Here is a 17,277-nt window from a genome sequence, read left to right as displayed (position 1 = left end):
CATTTAATGACAAAAACACAAATATAGACTTCAGTGGGCAAAATTAGTTGTTAATGGAACTGGGACCCCCATAGTAATTTAGACCATCATTAATATAATGTAATATAATATAATGCTATTTCTGTAATATAATCCTGTGCTGTTATTGCAGTGCAAGGGGCTGGGGACCAGTTTGAAAGTGAATTTAAACTAGTTTGAAATGGAATAAATTTAAACAGCTAAATAGAAATTACAAATTAAAATGAAAATAATTTGTACAAATAAAAAACAAAAAACATGAATTTAAATGGAAATAGAATTTTAACAAAACTAAGCTCAAAGTTTAAGATTTATATGAAATGAAGATTATACGTGCAATGAAAAAAATAACTTATGTTGCTCTATAATGGTTCAGGTGGGCTTGGAACTGGGTTAATGTGAAACCGTGGATCATCTGTTGGGTCAGTATTGGGTTGAAAACATTGCTGTAAAACACAGGTTCCTAGTCCTGTTCCTGGAGTACTCCTGGCCTGCACATTTTATTATTATCTCTGTGCAGGACAGTGAGTATTCCAGGATGGGGAGCCACTGTCCTAAAACACAGAACACACTGCCCATCTTTCTCTCTGTCTGATGGACGCATTCTTTTTTGAGCCACTGGTGTGGAGACACTCTCCCACCCCATAGCAACTCCGACTCAGCCGCCTGGCCAGCGGTGCGCCCTGATGGAGAGAGAGGGGATCATGGATCTTCTCTGCGATCCATTCATCCCCACCTCCTCCTCCCCTACCCCTCGTCCTGTGAAACAGTGGAGAACCCCTTCACCTCCCCCAAAACCCCCATCCCCCGTCTCTGGAATACTGCATACTGCCAGCAAAACTTACTGTGCCGATTTCCTCCTCATAAACTCCCCCAGCTTTCTCCACGGAACACGCTAAGTTTCTTGGTATCTGCATTCCAGTGCCTGTCACCCGCCTGCTGTAGGAGTCCCAGAGAAAGAGTGGAAGAGAGGCAAATAGTCAGGGACGAGGGAGAAGTAGAGAAATAAGAGAAAGCATGAGTCAGGATTAGTCAGGATTATAGGTCTTGACCCTTTTAAGTCTGGTATGATTACTATACTAGTTTGCTAGTACATTACATAATTACATTATTAATTATGTTGTTACGTAATGAAATACATTTACATTTGGGTTATATTCGTTATTGGCTTTGCTTCGAGGCTATACTTTTTAAATTTTTCTGGTATTGATGTCAGAAAGTTTAAAGGGTTCTTATTTCTGCAAAACAAGACATGTAAGCACAACGATTTTTTCATCAAAGTGAAATCATAATAAAATATCTCCTTAAACATGTGGGATGGATTGAAATTGTAGCATATCCACACAGTTTCTCAGATTGTTTCAATAACCTATTAATGAGAAACATAAGCAGAAGCATGTTAAGGTGAATACAAGTGAAACAGTGAACAGTGTTAATTAGAGAACAGGACTCAGGCCTTTAACCAGCCAGTCACTACCAGCAGCTTCAATGGGTGACGAGCAGACGAACTAAATGTGTGTTAGTGTGTGTTAATCTTGTTCTTTTCCTGTGTGTAATCTTGTGCTCTTCTTCCTCTGACTGTCTGTGTTCTGCATTGCGTGCTCTAACTTCCCTGTATTCTTCTTGCAGCGGGCGCATTCATTATAAGGATATGTACAGTTTATTGCGAGTAATCGACCCCCCTCTGGGCTTAGGAAAGAAATGTCCTCATAGGGTGGCCTGCAAGGTTTGACTTTCACTAAAAACACCTAATAGCACCTGCTATAAGCATCCAGAATGGAATGAATGTCGCTTTTTCTTTTTTTAAGTCCCTTTTCTTTTTTGACTACATTTTTTTTTCCGTACACTCACCATTTCGACTTGCATTCTGATATGACAAAGAGAATGTGCAGGACAATGCAGACACTCATAAAAGAAGCATGGATAAAGGGGAAAAAAATCATAAATTTAAATGAAAAAAAGAAACCTGCCTTCTTTGACTTTTTTTTATTTATGTATTTTGTTGGTTTTGCTTGCTAGGCCTAGCCGACATGGTAGCGTGCATTGTTCTGGAGGGAGGGGGACAGAAACTGCATTGACAAAGCGTCCACCGTACCGTCCTGCACTTCTATGCAACCTAACCCTTCCGCCCCTCAATCCCTCCCCTGTTTGCATAGAATGTTGTTTTAGCGTTGAGATTAGCTAGTTAGCACTCCTTTTTTCCTCCCTTCTTTCTCTTCTTCTCTCCTTTTGTCACTTGACCAGCCTAGACTGTCTCTGTCCTTCACTGGCCCAAATAACCTTCTTTTTTTTTCTCCTCTCCCACTCCCCCAACCTTCTCTTCCCTTTCAATTTTTCTTTCCCTCCCCCCACCCATGCACCCAATGTGGTCGTACTGTTTGTTTTTTTATTTTATTATTTTTTTTATAATTTTTTTTTCGGTTGCCCAGTGGCAGGATCAGTTACAGGGATATGTATGACATGCTCAGGCAAATGTCGCCACCTTTAGGCCTGGGGAAGAAGTGCCCTGCACGGGTTGCCTACAAGGTAGAGGGTCTAACTCCGAGCGGCCAGCGCTGTGTGTTGTAAACCTGTTGGTGTTTTCTTCCTCCTCTTTTTTTTGTTGTTGTTTCTCCTCCCTCTCTCTTTCTTTTCGCCCTCCTTCGTTCTCTGATGTGAGGCAACTGCTGTTGTGATTCAGTGGGGAGGGGGGGTTGTTAGGTGTTAGCCAGGCCGATCCACAGGGAAGCGGGAACGGACGGACCTTCTCAGCGCTTTTGCACCGCATGAGGATTTACAGGCACATATATGCACACATTAAATGTCTGCTTCTGCAGTCAATTAAGAAAACCTTTTCAAATGGCAGATGTGGTTAAAAAAGTCTTGACCCTTATATATCATTATTAGTTGTCATACTTTATACATTACAGTATCTCATTGGACAGCTTCAAAGACCTACAAAGCCTAAACTCATAGGATATTTAATGGTGAAATACCATTACTTTTGCAGTTCAGCCCAATAGTAGTTTAAATCTATGTCCAGCCCCTTATGTTTAATGCATTAAAGCAAATAGCAGTGCTTTAATGCAGTCCCAGCAAATTATTCTGAATGTAATTTGGAATAAAGACATCATCATTGCTTCTGATATAGTGAGTTGAATATCACATTATACATCACTGGAGGGGACAAAAGAATGGGACATGCCAATGCATCATACATAAAACCACATAAAACTCACATAGGCACACACATTCAGACACAGTCATGTGTGCGTGTGCAGCAGTGGTGGGAAGGCCCAAAGGACTTAAGTCCTCCGCGTCCCTCAGCCCTGTGGATGGCGCTGTCCGAGGAACTCTGGCCTTTTTTCCACTGTAGACCAGCTCTCTGTCTCTCTCCTTTATTTTTACACACACATACACCAACATGTGCACACCAGAGCATTCTTCTCACTTTACTGGGCAGCTGTAGATCTTAGGTAGGTAACTTAGCGAGAGCATCACATTCTTTTTGAACTTGTGGAGCAGTCTCAGTTTCAAAAGTTTTGTCCAGAATATTGTCCAGTTTTGTGACCAAAAGTCCAACCTGAATCAAAGCTCAATGTTTTCACTCAGACTTTTCCTTCTGTCAATGCAGTTCTAATCTGTTTCCGGCCCCTCCTCTTTGCATTCTGTTTCGCCCTTTTGCATGGCCCGCCACTCCGGGCACTGCCATCCTACCCACTGTACCCTCTGCTCCTCACCCCACACACACATGCAACCTGGCAAGTTCCTACGAACACGCCTCAATCTCTATAACCACTACAGGAGTCCCAAACCTCCTGTCTTTCTATTTCTTTCTAATTCTCTCACACTGCATCTCGTCTTGTCTTTATTACTTATTACATACAGGGACCCTAATCTGTCCCCTTTCAGTCCACCAGCTGTGGCAGATTCATCATAGATCCAGGAAATTTCCACACTGTCAACACTGCATCTCTGACCTCTTTAATCCAGCCATTTTCAGCTTAGAGGGAATTCAACCAAATCTCCATAATTTAATGTGATACCTTACCAAGAGGACATTTTTACCCTGTAAATTGTATTAGCAGTGAATTACATGTAGTTTGGAATAATAAAAGGAATGGTGGCACACACATATAGCACACTATAACGTAAGGACGTAACGTAAGCAAACTGTCTCAAAAGCTTGCCTAAAGATACAGTGTGAGCATGTTAAGCTATAATATGAGCTGTGAGCAAGCTATGCTAAAATGTAAATTAAATTTGAAAAAAATATTCTAAAACGTAAGATGTGAGCAAACTATGCTAAATTGTACATTGTCAGCAAGCTATGTTAAAGTATAGAAGCCTTCTTTAAGGCATAACAAAATGGTGACATTAGTACTAGTTCACTGCTAGCTTCTTTTAGGATGAATAAAAATTTCAGTAATTCAAGGATAGCTTTGAGTAGACGCCCACTGCCACTTGAAATTTATTCATTTTAATATAAAATTTTTGTGCCTGACTAAGCTAAAGCTAATGCACTAATGCCACTTGAGCACTTGGGCTTGTTTGATTGAACGGTCATGGGAGCCAATAAGATACTAGTCTAGTTAAATACTGTAGTTATTTCATTGCTAACATGATTTCCAGTTATAGAGGGTCTGAGGAATCTTAACAGAAATCCTCCGTGCTAAATTTCCTTCATAGTACAGAAAAATGTAACAAAATTATGGCTTTTGGATTAAGTGCTCTCCTTCTACATCATTAGGCTCTCTTAGTCTTCTCCAGCTTTCCTTCATTCTCTCATTTTCTTTTTTTCATTTCAGTCATTCACACCTTCCTCATAGGTCCTGTCCTATAGTCATCATTTTCATCACTTCTCTTGAATCTCACAGATTTTCAGCTTGTTCTGCTTCATGGAATCAATCTGGCATTCCCCGGTAGGGAATAATATGTGCATATGGATGTAGCATCGGCTTCAGTGAGGGTTATTATATCTTTCCGCACCCTATATTTGCACAGTACACAGATGATCTGATAATGGAATTTCGTCAGTTACATGTTCATTGACTATTCGCGCATCAGTGCGTATGCACGTCTGTGCACTGTTTTCCTTTAGTCCACTGGGAAGCAAACAACTGCCTGCTCTGCACTCAGTGACAACGGCAAACCTTTGAAGCAGGACGTAGCTGCTAAATTGAAAGGACTTTGTTTCCTATGGGTGCGCTTTCTCTGTAGCATCGTTTTGACAGTTGGCCACGTTAAGCAACAAAACCCACCAGCCTCTCTATCTAAGGGTAAACAGAAGTCTGGCTTGCAAGACTATGCCAGACTGAATCCATGCAGCACATGTGAGAAACCACATGAGATCCAAGATGTTTCTACCAGTCTAGTCTTCTTCCTTTAAGAGGACGTGATCTTTACGTTCTTCAGCCACAGAACCCCCCATCCACAGCTCCATTTTTTTATCCCTAACTCTGTTCCCACTTTTATGATGGACCAAAGGTCAAAAGCCCTCTGTCTTCCACATTTATCTCAGATGTCTATATTGGTATGATAACCTCAAAGCTGTGATGATCTAACCTGAGATTTCCACTCAGATTAGAGCACATTAAACCTTAAGATGATATTTTGGCCAAAAATCAAATGTACGTAATTTCTTCTTTTACCCAAAGCAAAGTCAGTCAGCCAGGATATGTTTAGTGTCTTAAGTTTGCTTATTTAGTTTTGCATTGGAGCTGCAGGGCTAATGTAGTTAATAGATAATGGAAACTTGTTAGAAATGAGAAATTTGCCTCAAATTCTGTGGAGTTGTTATCTCAAACAGACTTGCTAGACATGTGTTTTTTACACTTTATGACATACTGTTATCTATGAAAAAAGATAGCATAACTAAAAACAGTAGTAGCAGCAATCCTGAAGCTTGATTTTTTTCGACACTATTGTACTTGAGAGCTATATTAGCCTAGTAGTGCAAGTATGAAATTTAAGAAGTAAACAGGTGTTGGCTCATCGACATTTGTGTTGAGGGGAAATTTTAGAATTTGTTCACAAAATTACTGCTTTAAAACTTTACCTATTTAAATCTTCACCACATCCCAAACCCTTCACCTGGCTGTAAGAACAATGACGCTGCCGCTTTCATTTGCTCAGAAAGTAAAACTCAGACAGGGACACTTAAAGGAAACCAGCAATGCAGTGGTAGATATTTCTTATTTTACATCGTCTCTTGCTCTGCCTCTTTTGTTCTTCTCATGATTTCATCACTACTTGCCTACGTCTTCTTCTGTCACTTTATCTGTCTCAACATAGCATCTGTCCCATCATCCTGACTCTCCCTTCACATTGCTCCCTTGTTCTCTCCTCTCCTCTTAAATGCTTTCTGCCCTGCACACATTTTGCCCTGCTCTTCCACCACTCGTCTTTTTTCCATAGGCGGTCACTTTTGTTCCCGTTCCTCTAAGACATTACACCGTAGCCTTCCAGCTTAACCGAAGCTAACCGGATCCTCAGTCTTAGCTCATCCTTCTTCACAGAAATGACTCACAAAGCCTTTTCTTTTTTTCGTTCTTGTTTTTCTTCTTTTCTTTTCTGGAGAATGCTGCTCTGACCTAACCCAGTAGCCTGCACCCATTTTTTTATTTTATGCACTGAGAGACCAGAGAATCTGGATCAAGCTTTTCTTTTACCCAGAAGCCCATCTGATTGAGTCTCAATGACAAGTACTAAACCGAAATGAATGAGCTAGAATGAACCGAACGGACAATGCTTTCTGTGTTCGGCTGCACTGCTGCTTGCTGTAAATGCATGTTGGACATGCTGCATGTTGCATGCTGGGGCATGTGTGTGGAAGGTGCATGTGTGTTGGTGGGGGTTGGGTTGAGAGTCACTGATCTCTGCATGGCAAGAGGGTGTAGGCCACAGGAGCTTTGGTCATTACACCAACCGGCCTTTCGCTCTAACGTCATGATGGTGTTTGGATGTGTTAGAGCCTAAGCTGGATGGACCATATGTCAAAACACTGACAGCTAGTCATTCACTGTTTTGGTCTGTTGGTTCATCCATGGCTCTCGGTTTTGTTGGGTGAACCTCCTACAGGGAAAGCTCTTTGGCTGATGACTGGCCTGTGACATTAAAGGAATATCCATTGATTTTCAGTCTAGCTAACTAGCAACGTAGCAACTGCACATTGACTTCTATTATAAGTGAGTTTCAAGTCAACAGGTTTTCTGTACTTTTTTGAGTACAGGGAACATTTTGGGAACATTATTGTCTGTGGTAACTGACCGTATACTACAGAGGTAGCAGATAGAGATCATGTTAAAAACACTGGAATATTCCTTTAAAAACATTCATGTTAGTACTATATTAGTAGTAGTTTTGAGTACCATTGATTAATTCTTCTCATGGGGCATCTGTGCATTAGAGCACATTGTAGAACAGATATAGGTCATAAAAAATATTGAAAGTTACTGAAAACATGAGCAGTCTATAATAGGTTCAGTAAATGGTTAAAGTGTGTAATAGATACATTGATTCAGCATATTTAGTAAAGTATTTTACAGATTTATTATATATACATATATATAACAGGCATATATATATAATTAATCATAATGTCTCTTTTCAGGAGACATACAGCACCAGTCAAAAGTTTGGATTCTCTCAAATGAATTTATGTTTTTTGTAAATTTTAAAGATATTTTGACCTAAAGGCTTCTGCTTATATACTTGAAATTTGGTCTCTGCGCACATGTATCTTCTTCAGTCCTGTTGGAAAAGCATCCCAGGTGGCTGCTCATGAAACTGCTTGCAAGAACACCAAAATGGTGTAAAGCTGCATGAAGAAGAAATAATCTAAAATAGATACTGTCAAATCTAAGATAGAAGATGGTTTTGGTTTTTTTTTAAAAAAACATTTTGGTCATTGCTTAATTCCATATGTGTTTTGATGTCTTCGCTGTTAGTCTAAAATGTGAAAAAAGGTAACAAATACATTTGTAAAAATAATATAAACATTCTGAGGAGATGTTCCAAAGATCCAAACTTTTGACTGGAAGTACTCAGAGTACAGCCTAAAATACCGGGCAGAGCAAGTTTATTCGGTTTATTTTGATCTCCATTAGCTGGTAAAGGAAACAGCTACTGCTGGAGTCGACATGAACGTAGAAACTTAAAAACATTTCACATGATTACATACAAAATACTACATGCTCACTAATTAGAGTGTATTAGGCATATAAATCTCTGAACTCATGAGTTATACCATTGTATAAATCTTCATGGAATGATAAAATGCATCATGAATTCACCACATTATTAAATATTATTATAATCAAAGTAAATTATAACATTGTTTTTTTAAAGAAATCATTTGTAACATTTGGAAATGGATGCAGTTGAATTTAAATCCATCCAGACTGATGCGTCATGATGCATTTTTACACCTGCTCAGTAAAACTAATAATGTTCTAAGGCTGCACTCAGTATATAGTATCATAGTATCAGTAATGACCAGGAACAGATTTGGTTCTTAAGAAAGTCATTGAGCTTCCCCTGGCTCTGTCCCACTCCAGTTATTTTATTTTTCCTCTTTAACATGTCACCTTCACACACATATACACTCTCCTCCCGGAGGTTCAGAACACTCGTACGCTGTCGAAGCAGCACTACTCTCTCTAACTCTTTCTGGTTGGCTCTTCACAGAGACTGCTGCGGATGGATCTGCCAGTTGCCGACGACAACACAGTGCACTTTAACTCCACCCTCATGGCCTTAATCCGCACCGCTCTGGACATAAAGATCGCCAAGGGTGGGGAAGGTTTGCCTCAAGTTTTTATACCTCCTTTCCTTCTCTCTTCCTGTCAGTGCCTCGCTCATGTGTCAGCAATAGGGAAGGAAAGTGGTCATATTGCCCCCTGCTCTTTGTGTTTAAAACAGAATGAATTAGAGGTGATTGTAGGTTGTACAACACAATGTACCATATCGCCCCCATGTTCGGTTGATACTGCTTTAGTGTCACAAATGATTAACAGTAAAACACAGAAATACAGCTTCTCCCTGATTTGACTACACAGTTTCTTGTTACTACTGCATATCCTACAATGCAGCGCCAGTACCAGGTTATAGGTTTTGTAGTTCAGTTGTATTTGAATCTTTACTGCTATATGACTCGACAAAATATTCTATTATATTGCATTGTATTATATTGTATCTTGTGTATTATCTATATTATTTTGTGCATCTTAAAGCTGTATTTTTGCGGTTGTGAAATGACTGATTCACAGTCATTCACAGTTCAAGTAATTTTTAATAAATTATCAAAAAATTCTCTTTTCAAATTAAATTTGTTTTGAACAAAACCAGCAGGTGGAGTACTTTCCCTCCCCATAGGCCCCCAGGACTCCAGTTCTCATGTCTAAAGCCTAGCCTAAGCCTAAATTGCTTAAAAGTGTGTTTTTTTCTGTTAGTTTGAACCGTAAAACAATGACTAAAATTGTGTACTAGGCTTGTGTGTATTTAAACAGCTCATGTCCCATGTTTCGCAAGGAAAGATATTTTGTGTGTAGAGAGCTGCAGCACGGCTTTATCAGTTTAGCAAGTGTGACCTAGCTAGGCAAGAAGGACTGATATAAGACGTTGGATAGGACATTGAATACACATCAACAGAAAACAGAAGACATACGTTTTCGTTTTGTGCATCTTAAAGCCGTGTTTTATGACATTTAAATTGTCCAACTAACAATTAGGGTTGCTCCTTGCTCTAAACTGCTGGAACTACGTTTTTGGAGCAATAAAATTGTAAATATTATGTTATGAACTAATATTATATACATATTTTTGAAAAAAATATTTTTTAACTAAGAATGGTTAAAGCAATACAACCCTAGAGGTGGCGTGCTATGGTGAATAACATCACAGCTGGGATGACCTACTGCATCAAAGCTGTGATCTTTGATGAAACCCTCTAGTATGTATATGTGCAGAGTATACAAATAAAAGTTTTTGTTTGTTTTTTTGATCCATTTGAGGGATGGATGTGGCTGCACAGATTCACTTATGAAAAGCTATTACTGTACTAAAATTCAATGTTGCTTTGGTTTATTGTATAAAATGCTGGTGCTCATTAATGATAAGAATTTCATTTGTGTGTGTGTGTGTGTGTGTGTGTGTGTGTCTATCATTGGGCTTCTTTATTTGTATCTAATTTAATCATGGTTTTACTGTGTTTCTTTCTTTGGGTGTGATTATATGTTGTTCTGTGTTTGTGAATTTGTTGCTTTTTGCTTGCGTGTCTCGGGGGAACGTGTGTGTGTACACTTGCATGTGTTTGAACCTTTATTGTGCATGTGGTTGTGTGAATGGCTGTCTATGTAGGCGGTGTTGATAAGCACCAGATGGACGCAGAGCTGAGGAAGGAGATGATGGCGATTTGGCCAAATCTGTCGCAGAAAACTCTGGACCTGCTGGTCACTCCGCACAAGTGTAAGTTACCCAAAGGTTTGTGTGTCCGGGTTTTCACTCTCGCCACCAGAGGATGCTTCTCTCAGCCCAGTCACCGCTCCGCACCCTCTGATGAGCCACGCCGTCTGGCACCACCCTCAACATACAGATACACACACACACACACACACACACTCCTCCACTGCACTTCACATGTTCTACACACAGCTAGGCCACTCCTACACTTACACGTTACACTTACGCATTCACACGGTTAAAGGGCATCTACACATCTGCCCATTTGGGGACACCTAGATTTTTAAAACATTATAAATACAATTGATCATGTTATTTGTTGTTTTTTACAATAACTTAAGACTAAGCATAAGGGATCTGTTTCACAAAGCATGTGCAACTCAGGCACTGTTCTGACTAAGCAGCGGAAAGCAACTTTTTTTGCTAACCCAGGTTTAGAGGCTCGAGCTATGATTAATCTTAGGGGTGTAATAGTATTCAGAAGTCACGATTTGGTTCACACTGAGGTTTGGACATCACGGTTCAGTACGAGATCGGTACAATGGGAAAAAAGCAATAGAAACACCCAAATTAAGCTTAAAGTTAATTGGCTCAGCAATAAACTCTGCTCCAAGAAACAGACCCCTGGTTTATTTAGAGCTGGGGTGTCAACCTCAACCACTAAAAGGGCCATATTAAAAAATCTCAACAAATCTGTTGGCCAGGAAAAAACATGTTTTTATTTCATTTTTAAATAACATTTTGCTTATTCGAAAATACAATACATAAAACATTCACAGAAAAATATGGTCACCTGTAGTAAACCTTAAATATTATATCAGTACTTGAAACATTCAAAATAATTGTGTAGAATTGTGGTGTACCCACTGCCCCATAGATTCTTGTTGGAGGAGGGGGTGGGAGCGCACATTACATAGCTATGCATGCTGGGGATTGTAGTGCAATGCTGTAGAGGACATAAGCAGTATAATTATTTATTAATTTGTGACGCCCACTAGCTTTGGGGGTGTGAGGATGTTTTGCAAACAAACCATCTCGTTTAAGATGAACCCAGGTGCTGTCTTCACAACAGCACATTATGAAATGGGCTTATGTTAATAGAAAATCCAAATTAATGCGTGGGCTGGATAGAATTTTGCCTTGTGTTTGACATATGGGATTTAGAGAATCACATGAAAATATCTGTACCAATCTTAGTGACAGTTCTATCCTGAGAATAAAACCAAAGGCCAGTTATTTTATCCCCATGCTGTACGGTCAGCACTCATCAGTTGCTCAATCTCTGTACATACCGTGTGTTCTCCATATGACTACATGCACTGAACCGCAGCATCCATACAGTGACAGTTCGGGATGAATACACGTACCGTTACACCCCTGATTAATCTTCATGCGTGTGCACATGAAAGCATGGCGTTTATAACAAAGAGCCAGTCACATGAAACATGAGGAATAGAGCGGCTTATTTTTCAAAGAAGGAAAAAGAGATGTAAAAATATGCAAAAATAAAGCATTTATGTTGTTAAAAAAGCAGTGCTGTCACCATTACCAACTGGCTTTTTGGAGTAAAAATGCTTCATATTCTTCATGTAGTAGTATGATTTGTTTCCTCTGCTAACTAAGTGATATGCTTCACTTGATTGATGCCACAAATGTCACAAAGAAAAAAGGGCCGGGGTCCACCTGATTGGTCAGAAGCTAATTAATATTTAATAATAATTATCTTCTTATTTTCAGCGTTTTTTCCATCTTTAATAAGGGTGACAGCAATTCTGGTGGGCTCTTTGTATGCATATATTACCTCAAATACACAGTCCCTTTAACACATTGTGTACTTCCAAATACACTGAAATAAAGGTGAGTTTACTTGATTCAAATGTCTACAGCATTTACACATGAATGTGATATAGCTACACGTTTTTGACTTCCTGTTTACTTTTTTTTGTTCAATGTTATGTAATTATTTTATTAACGTGGAAATTATGTGCACATTTGAGTCAAGTAAATTCAATGCAGCATTTTCACATTGTACACCAATATCACACTAATTCAAGCCACATGAGTTCCACATTCAGGCCCTCACACTTGCTCTCATCTCTCAGTGCCTCTGATCAGAGGGTGCTTCACTATAGACCAACTCTCTATAGATGTCTTTTCACTCCAGGGTTCATTAGCTGATCATTTAACATTTACACTCAACAAGATTAACAAAGCACGATTAGTTCAGAACATACAATGAAGCCTGTACAGTCAAAGCATGAGACGACAGAGTGACTTTGTTGTTTTTCTAACACGCCTGTGGCAAAGTCACGTCAATTAGTCCTAATTATGATGGGACTAAATATGCACAAAGCATGATATAGAATAGATAGCACTGTTGAATGTGAGGCATGGTTATGATAATGTTTTTTATCATATTTCTTATGATAATATATATAAGAGTTACCAAAAAAGCATGAGAAATGTAGAATTTAGTACAAATTTGTCCTCCACTGTTTGTTGGTGCAGAGGATTATAATTTGTTGAAATAACGCTGCCGCGAACATGGCTTATGAATATGCCTTTAAATCTGCATGTGTAAGTAAAGGTAAAGCTGACCTCTGAAGACTCTTGGACATTTCACAGTGTGGACACGGTAACGCCGGCTGGTTGTAAATGGACTGTTTTCACACTCTTTCACATTCTGAAGCTCAATTGACCTGTGCTCTGCCCAAAAATGCGTTCTCAAATTCAGCATCAGAATGCCAAACAGCAGCAAAACAGCCACTCTGAGCCTGTGTGTACCTGATCTACATTATGAAATGGACTTCAGTCTGGATACTTTTAAACAAGTGACTTAAATCAATGAGAAGAAATGGATCTTCTGGGTAAGAACAGTAATGTAAAGAAGCATCACTGCATAATAATAAAATAGTATGTGTAATACTTATTAATGCTAAAATAGTCTGAAGAATAAATAAATATTTGTATATAAGTAATTTGTACAAAGTATTAAGCTGTAATAATAAGTGCTGAAATAGGATGTGTAATGATAGCAAATGTCTATAATGTATAATGATAGTAATAATAATTAAGTAATTTTTTAACCAGTTTGTGAAAAGACCTTTGGCTCTTTGTGTGTCTGTGTGTATGTGTGTGTGTGTGTGTGTGTGTGTGTGTGTGTGAGTATGAGTGTGTGAGAGAAATAGGGGGTCTTGTGTGAGTCTTGTGTATGCATGAATGTTGCACACACCCATCCCCTCCCCCTTCCTCGCTCAGGGTTCATCTCCCCTCGTCTAATCGTGCAGGGTAACTTGTCCTTTTCTCAGCAGCGACAGACCTGACGGTGGGTAAAATCTACGCTGCCATGATGATTATGGAGTATTACCGACAGAGCAAAGCCAAGCGGACCCAGGCTCTCCGAGACGAACAGGTACTGTACCCTCAATACGCTCGCACTCTGTCTCTTTGTCTCTTTTTTCTGTTGCTCTCGCTCTTACTCTTTGGCCAGTTCAACCTCATACCTACTCTGCATTTAGCATTGTGACTCTCTGCTGTGTTTTTTATCTGTGTGCCATTCATTTTACAGCTACACTGTAAGAAAGATTTGTTAAGTTAAAAAAAATGTGTACCTGGCTGTCTTAAAATTTTAGGTTTATTCATGTTTAAAATAGTTAACAAAGCAATAATAAGTCTTATATTCTGTTAATATATCATTTGAAGTTTAATCATTGAAATTTTAAGGCGTTCAGATTATATTCTTTTCTAAGATAAAACACCAAATCATTTTTCACAGTGTTCATATGCTGCACTCGTATGGTCCTCATGAACTCATAAGCTCTGAGTTTACCACACAGTTGACCAAGCAAGCTTTAGCCATCCCATTGTTTACACGATAAATTTACTAGTTGCTGTAGTTTGATTTTGGTAACGTAAAAAAAAAAAAAATCTGACAGTGCAAGTCAAAAAGGACTGTCCGGGTGCATTATAAATGCAGCAGTTCTATAACTATATGGTATTGAGATGGATTGTCTGTATTTGTTTGGCCATGAGCAGGGCTGAGTAGTAACAGAATATATGTAATCTGAAATACATAATCTGGTTATAAAATTCAAGTGTGCATAATCAGATTAGTTCCTTTTTTTAAGCGTTGATGTTTTTAAGGTTTGCTTTTTTGATAAGGTAGCGTCAGTAGATTAATCTCTTCATCCTTATTTTGTATACCTATGAACTGCATAATGGTCATGTCATTATGACTGATAACAATGGTTATATGTGGTTTTAGGTGAATATGGCCTGTATCCTCAATTTTACACAGTCAAGATGGTGGTCAGCATTTAACCACTGCGTAGATCATAATTAGTGTAATAGTAATCTCAAAGAAGTCAGATTAGATTTTACTTTTTTAAATAATCTAAAAGATTACTTACTACAGTCTATGTGATTTATAATCAGTCCCAGATTACATTTCCTAAGTATACTACCCAGCACTGGCCATAACTAAGTTAGTTTGGGTTGTCATTCAGTGTTCTAACTATTTGTTCCATAAAACATTTTGGATGAAAGTTTTGGATAAAAAATTGAAGTTCTGGTTTGTTTAATGTGCCTTTGGCAGTGTTAAGTAACTACCACTTTAATGTTATCACAGGATTTCACAAAAGTGTATCAGTGACCGATGATGTAGCAGTGCTGATATGCAATGCAACATAGGCCTTCAGCTTCTCTGTACTGTTCCTGTCCATTGTCTGTAACTATATCATTCACTTAAACTCACAAGGCTCCATGGTCTCGGCAATTCCCTACATCTGTAAAAGATACACTGGTTTCAGCTGGGGCTGTCAAGGTTACTCAGTTAAACCTTGATTGATCAATTTGAAAGTCATTAATCATTAAAATGTGCTTTTTTTAAGCCTGCCTCGTTTCAAGTGAAGTATTTTGGTATCTTGGAAAGGCTCTGCATGATTTGTTGTTGTTCAGTTAAATTGATTTTATTGTTTGGCTTCTTAAATATATACATATACATTACTAAATAATTAACAGTCCCACTCTAAATATATGAAGGAAAGTGACAGAAAGTGTGAAAAAGTGAGACATGGGTGACTTACTCAAGTGTTGGGATTTCTCATATCATCCCAGCCCAACTCTTGATGTTTTTAAGTGGATGGTATAGAATGATTTGATATAAATCAACAAACATATCCAACTTTCCACCAAAGTTCTGCATTTTTCCACTGCACATTCAAAAACAAGAACTGACCCAAAAAGGAACCAATGGAACTTATGGTTCTAGTTCAAGTTCCTTTTGCAAAGGCTTGAGAGACTGTTGGATCCACCATAATAACTGTGATTAAGGATATAATTGTCTTTTTGGTCATTCTGTGGCACTCTAATGAAAATATATATTTTTTTTAATTAGCTACATTTCTTGCTAGTTAGCCTAACTTATTGGCTGATATGAAATGATATACGGCCCTGTTCTAAGCATGCACTAACCAAAGTGTCTACCTTTACGCAGATTAGTGTTGCAAAGCAAACCTTCATTTTTTTTCCTTTCGGGCGTGTGAACTGAGAGATTAGCTGTTTTTTCCTACAAATGTCCATAATTACACCGAAATGTGTGTAGAATCAAGCAAAGCTCATATTAATCTCTGCTGAGTATGAAAATATTGTGTTCTGTGGAGGCCAGCATAAATGCTAAAAGCATTAGCTACTGAGTTAGCTTATAATTCTCAAAATAGCAACTGACACATCAACATACCACCCTAGTTTACATTTGGATGTGCTTACTGGTTATGTAATAGTGCTTGGTGCTTTTTTCTTCACCTGGGAAAATAGTCACTGGCTTCAGCTGGAAGTGTTACCAAAAACCGAGGAGAACACCTTCGAGTACCTTAGGTTGTGTTGATACCGATCTTGAACTGGTACCAAAAACCATAAAACTAGAACCTTCAGTTCTGGACTGATGGCCAGTGGAAAAAGCTTTTTCCAGTACTTTATGCAGTGGAAAAATGCCCATACAGCTCTCCTGTCTTACCCATGGATATTTACTCTTAATGATATTGAGACAGTATATTTTTTCCTCTTATTGTCCTAATCTCCAATAATCCTTCAACTTTTCCAATGCCCAGTCAATAATTCTGTCTGATGCTTGGATTTGCTAAGTGTATGTTCTGCCTGCATAACTCATTGATTGTTCAGTGACGCGTTATGTTTTTGACTGGTTCTGCATTCTCTAAACCTCAGGGTCTCATTTTGGACATGTGAAACCAGTTAGTTGCTTTTTTGAGCTAAATGTTTCTTGGTAGTTGCTCATGTTGGGTGTCTTTGTACATGCCATAGGTGTAGGTTCTACACCGTAAATCCATGTCTCTTACTGTTATTACGCATATTGTTAGCATAATCACTACTAATTGTAAAAGATTTGTTGTAAAAGAATTACGTAATGAAGAATTTCATTATGATTTTGATCATTTACATTTTTGACATGTAAAGGTCAGAAGTGTAGACTTTGGGAGTTTGATTCCTGGTGATTGTACAGGCACCCGTGGCCGAGAGTCCAAGGAGTGCAGTTGGCCTCGCTCTCGGGGGGTAGGATGGCCTTCCTTCTCCCCCCACCATTCAGCGTGATACTAGCCAGCCCAGGCATCTGTTAGCTCACGTAACAGAATTGGCGGTTAGCGTTCCAAACTTCAGCTGTCCAAAGATGTTGTGTTAGTAGCAGTTCGAAGAGATGTGGTGGCTGGCTTCACATGACTCGGAGGAAGCTTGTGTTTGCCTTCGCCCTCCTAGTGCTGGTGGTATTGTGTGATCGGAGGAGTCCTAACTAGTGGGTGGTATTGA

At 38.9% G+C, this 17,277-nt stretch overlaps 1 protein-coding gene across 1 annotated transcript in view; it reads left to right on the top strand.

Annotated features, from left to right (window-relative positions):
* cacna1aa (calcium channel, voltage-dependent, P/Q type, alpha 1A subunit, a) overlaps positions 1-17,277 on the top strand; it is a 141,510-nt gene that overhangs the window by 105,760 nt on the left and 18,473 nt on the right. The window contains 4 exon segments of the mRNA XM_036563030.1: positions 1,648-1,744; positions 8,686-8,791; positions 10,357-10,464; positions 13,770-13,870. Of these exon segments, the coding sequence (XP_036418923.1) occupies positions 1,648-1,744; positions 8,686-8,791; positions 10,357-10,464; positions 13,770-13,870 (412 nt within the window).

This window comes from Colossoma macropomum, unplaced genomic scaffold, assembly GCF_904425465.1.
Source record: "Colossoma macropomum unplaced genomic scaffold, Colossoma_macropomum, whole genome shotgun sequence".
Classification (NCBI taxonomy): Eukaryota; Metazoa; Chordata; class Actinopteri; order Characiformes; family Serrasalmidae; genus Colossoma; species Colossoma macropomum.
Note: the sequence above shows the minus strand (reverse complement) of the source record. Positions and strands in the feature narration are given on the sequence as shown.